The following is a 4,093-nucleotide window of genomic DNA, read 5'->3' as shown; positions in this document are numbered from 1 at the left end:
TGGACTTCTTTCTATTGAATCCTTTGAAGCCCTGCCCATTTTCTGACTCCCGGACCATGGGATTGGGGCAGAAATGTTACAAGCATCTTGAACTCTGTTACCTGGCACTCTACTGGCCGCCCCCAAACCTGGGCGTGCTGTTCACGCTCAAGACCCTTTACCATCAGCAAACCCTCAGCCTGGACCCAAGCCCACTGATACATCAACCCCCACTGGTGGCCTTTCACCCATCCCCAAGACTCCCGCCTCTCCACCCACAACCCTTCTCAGCTTGATTTTCCAAAAGGGCCCAAGCCCGTATGGCTTCCCAGCTGTCTCTGGTGGAAGCTTCCAGTGGGATAGAGTTCAGCCTCCCCTGCAGGTGACTCAGGGCTGTCCACCAGTCCACCTCCGGCCACTTCCCCGCCTCTTAAGTCACCTGCCCTCACCCAAGCGTCCATATCCACACCAGCCACAGCTAACTGGACACATTGGGTGCCCAGCCCTTGCATCACAGGTGAGCAGAAGAGCAACGAAGTGCCCTGTCCCGCATCACGTGGTCGCCAGGCCTGGAGGCAGGGCGTCCACACCGCGCATCCCTGTTGCGCATCCGGACAACCGCCGCTGGCGGCTCCACTGAACTGCGCCCGGCAGGGACTGTGTTGTCCACAGATGGATGGCTTGTGGCAGCCCCGCCCCGAGCAAGTCTGTCGGTGGCCTATGTGGTCACTCCGTCCCACGCTGGTCATTCTCACCGCATGTCAAACGCTTTCATCAGGCAGCTGTGCGCGCTTGCTCCAAACCAGACCCACGGCCGTGGAGGGAAGTCCAACTGAAAGTAATCCTGTATTGACCGTGGTCTTCTGGATGGTAAATCTTGACAGGAGCTGACAGCCTCAGCTTTTGTCCCCCGTGGAGCAGTTGGTGGCTTTGAAACCCTGACCTTGTTTAGTTAGCAGCCCAATGCTCTTTCCACAGCGCCACCAAGAAGTCATGTGACCTGCTGTATTGCAGTAGTTATCTCTGGGATATTTTTTTTCTCTTCCAGGCATAGACCTCCCTTTGCACTTAGAGCCTCCCGGAGGCCGGGACTCTTCGTCCTGCTGGCTCCTCAGGGCCACAGCCTGCATGGCCCCCTCCAGCCCCCGCCCCCTTTGCTGGCTTTATCTCCCTTGGTCATGTCCCCATTGGGCAGTGTTGTTGCAGGGCAGGTGTGTGTCCCTTCTACCCCATTCCTCGCCCTCTCAGGTGAGTGGCTCACTTTTTGTTTGTTTTGTTTTTGAAAAAAAGAAGGCCTTGGATTGCAGAGAGAATCAAGTGCTTTCCTTCTTTCTTTCCTTTGGCATCTGAGAATAGAGAGGGAGAGAACTAGGGCCCCCAAGGCATTGAGCCCTTGAACTTGAGGGTGCTTGCCAGATTTCTTAGAGGGGAATGTGGCTGTGGTTTGCTACATAAAGAAGACCCATCCCTCTCCCTTCCCCTCCCCATCCCAACACACCTAGCTTTTTAATTATAGAGCTCTCCACCCTCCCACCCCCCTTTTAACTTTTTATTGTGAAATGTCAAGCCATGCCACGACGTGCCATTTAAACAAAAGATGCTGGGAAGGCGTTTTAGAGCCCTGTCTCTGATTGTCCGGGTATGGGGTGAGGCAGGAAACCTCTCTCTGCCAAATCTGAATTCTTTTCTCAAAGACTCTCACTCATCCCCAGGATGAAGGAAAAGGCCTTACATGGGGACACTGGTCTTGGCCTGGATTTCAAAGGCCTTGCAAGCCCATCACCTTATCGACCCCTCACAAGGCCCTTGGGGAGCAGACAGGGCAGGTATCCCTGCCCTGGTATTACCTGGGAAGCAATTTGAAGCCCAAGAAGATAAATGGGGATGGGGTGGAAGGTCTCCAGGGTTGCAGGGCTGTGACTGCAATGTCTGGCTTTCCACTTGCATGCCCTTCTGGTGGTCGACCCTAACCGAGGAGAGAGAGACCTGCGCTCCGCTCCAGTCAGTAACCTGCTGCGTTCCTCTCTCGTAGGCCCAGCATTATCTTTTGACAGGCACAGATGGAGTCCCCCGAACCTGCAAAGGAAACGGTCCTCATCACAGGAGGAGTGGGCTATTTTGGTTCCCGGTAAGAGGGTCTCAAAACTGTGCCTGTGGAGTTTGGGATTGAGGTTTGGTTTCGTGTTGTTTTAACGGACAATTACTAGTTGAAGTATAGCTTTCATCTCAGACATCAGTGGGACCCATCTCTTCAATTTGTTTGCATGGTGATACACCAGAAGTAAATGATGTCCCTCCTTGAGAAAAATTCCTTATGCCCAGCTCACTGCCATCCAGTTCGACTCACAGCAGCCCTGTAAGACAGGGAAGATCGGCCCCTGTGGGTTTCCAAGACTGTGACTCTTACTCTTTGTGTGTGTGTATGTTGTTGTTGTTGTTTTAATAATGAAGTCTAGCAAGAGGGCCTTTTTAAATTTTTACCATTTTCAAGACAAAACAATGAACTATCTGAGTGGATGACAAGACAATTTAATTAAGATTGAATAGAACTTAAGGTGACACAAACAGGAGTTGTGAAGAATGTTGATATTCTTGTTTAAATGACTACGAAATGTCTATGTTTTTAAATGACAAGCAATCTGCCGAGGATAAATTGCCACTGGGGGAAGCAAACAAGCAGAAAGGTGATGTCAAGATGCAACTTTACAAAGCTCACAGTGCCCACACTACTGATATATACAGAGTGGTTTTATGTTTATTCTACTTGACCAGGTTCCTTGAATCCTTTCTCTGGATAAGTATCTTTTGGTAATAAAGTGATTACAAATGGGAAGGGGGGAAAAAGGCCATAAAGTGACTACTATCATTAGGACTTTGAACCCATTGGGATAATGTGGCAAAAGGAAAAAGATCAAAGTGTAAGGTGATCCCTAAACCTATTTTTACTCTATCACTCTATTAGGTATTAGTATACCTTCATCAAGTCTGGAAGGCAAGCCATGAAAAACAAAACAGAACAAAAACAGAAGCTATACCAGTAGCTAAATTAAGGTAGTTGGTTTGGCTGGACTACTTTCTGACAGAGCAAAACCCCATCTGATCCCTCCTAAGAAAGACAAGAAACTAGCTCCATAAGCCAACTGAGTCAAAGCTAACATGGGGATATAAGCCTTTGTCATCACCGTGATCCACGGTAGAGCAACAAAGGGACCAATCCTACTGAAGTTAAGACAAGAGTTGGCTTTGGACTGTGAGGCAGCTAAGTGATCATGCTTGGTGACTTGCATGCAAGTTCCACTTGCTTCTGTTTGTTCTTAAAACAGCACGGGGAAGTCTGATAACATCGCGTCTTGCTCTTACACACTAGAAATGATGAGAAGTGCCATGGCCCAGGAAATCAGTCTTTTGGAGCAAGGTCCTAAATAAAAGCTTATCTATTTTCCTGGTGGCTCCTAATCTCACAGAGCAAGGGTACCTCAGCATCTTTGAAGATGCTCGAGAACATTTCTGGATGAAGTGGAGCATACAGATCCCCATTGAAAGTCTCACTCAGAAAGATGCCAGGCAATTCTGATTAACATGTTCTCAAAGTGAGTCTTCATGCCTGCCTGCCCTCCTTCCCCTGGTGGCGGCCCCCAAAATAGATGAGCCTTGAGCCAAGAGATGGAAAACCAAAGTTGGAGAAATGTGCCGCCGCCCAATAAAAAGGAGACTGTAACTCTTTATGAGAGTAGAAGCCCTGTCTTTCTCCCAAAATTCCTTACAGACCCTTTAAATCCTGTTGAGGAGTGATTGATCACATCCCCGTAAGCCATTTAAACTAATCGACATTCTTTCCCAGGAATGTTATTATGCACAAATATTTCTGAGAATGAATGAGGATGGGAAGAAAGTCCCAGAACAGACAAAACCAGGTCATTTGTAGACCCGCCCACCCCCGCCCCTCTGTCTTCAAAGAGAAAGCCTCTCTGGTTATAATTTAAGGAGGCGCAAGCAGTCTTATTTTTAAGTTTGTTTTTTTTAAATCATTTTATTAGGGGCTCATACAACTCTTATCACAATCCATACACACATCAATTGTGTAAAGCGCATTTATACATTCATTGCCCTCATC

At 48.3% G+C, this 4,093-nt stretch overlaps 1 protein-coding gene across 2 annotated transcripts in view; it reads left to right on the top strand.

The window, feature by feature from the left end:
* Positions 1-2,013: 2,013 nt before the first annotated feature.
* Positions 2,014-4,093, top strand: part of SDR42E1 (short chain dehydrogenase/reductase family 42E, member 1) — a 5,924-nt gene continuing 3,844 nt past the window's right edge. Inside the window, exon 1 of one of the 2 annotated variants that reach the window (XM_004704527.2) lies at positions 2,014-2,107. In XM_004704527.2, coding sequence (XP_004704584.1) covers positions 2,040-2,107 — 68 coding nt within the window. In that variant the 5' untranslated portion in view covers positions 2,014-2,039. The remainder of the gene's footprint in view (positions 2,108-4,093) is intronic. The other variant, XR_006680407.1, reaches the window with a different exon arrangement.

Source organism: Echinops telfairi, unplaced genomic scaffold (genome assembly GCF_000313985.2).
Source record: "Echinops telfairi isolate 266 unplaced genomic scaffold, ASM31398v2 ScPeMD7_2291;HRSCAF=2852, whole genome shotgun sequence".
Lineage (NCBI taxonomy): Eukaryota > Metazoa > Chordata > Mammalia > Afrosoricida > Tenrecidae > Echinops > Echinops telfairi.
Note: the sequence above shows the minus strand (reverse complement) of the source record. Positions and strands in the feature narration are given on the sequence as shown.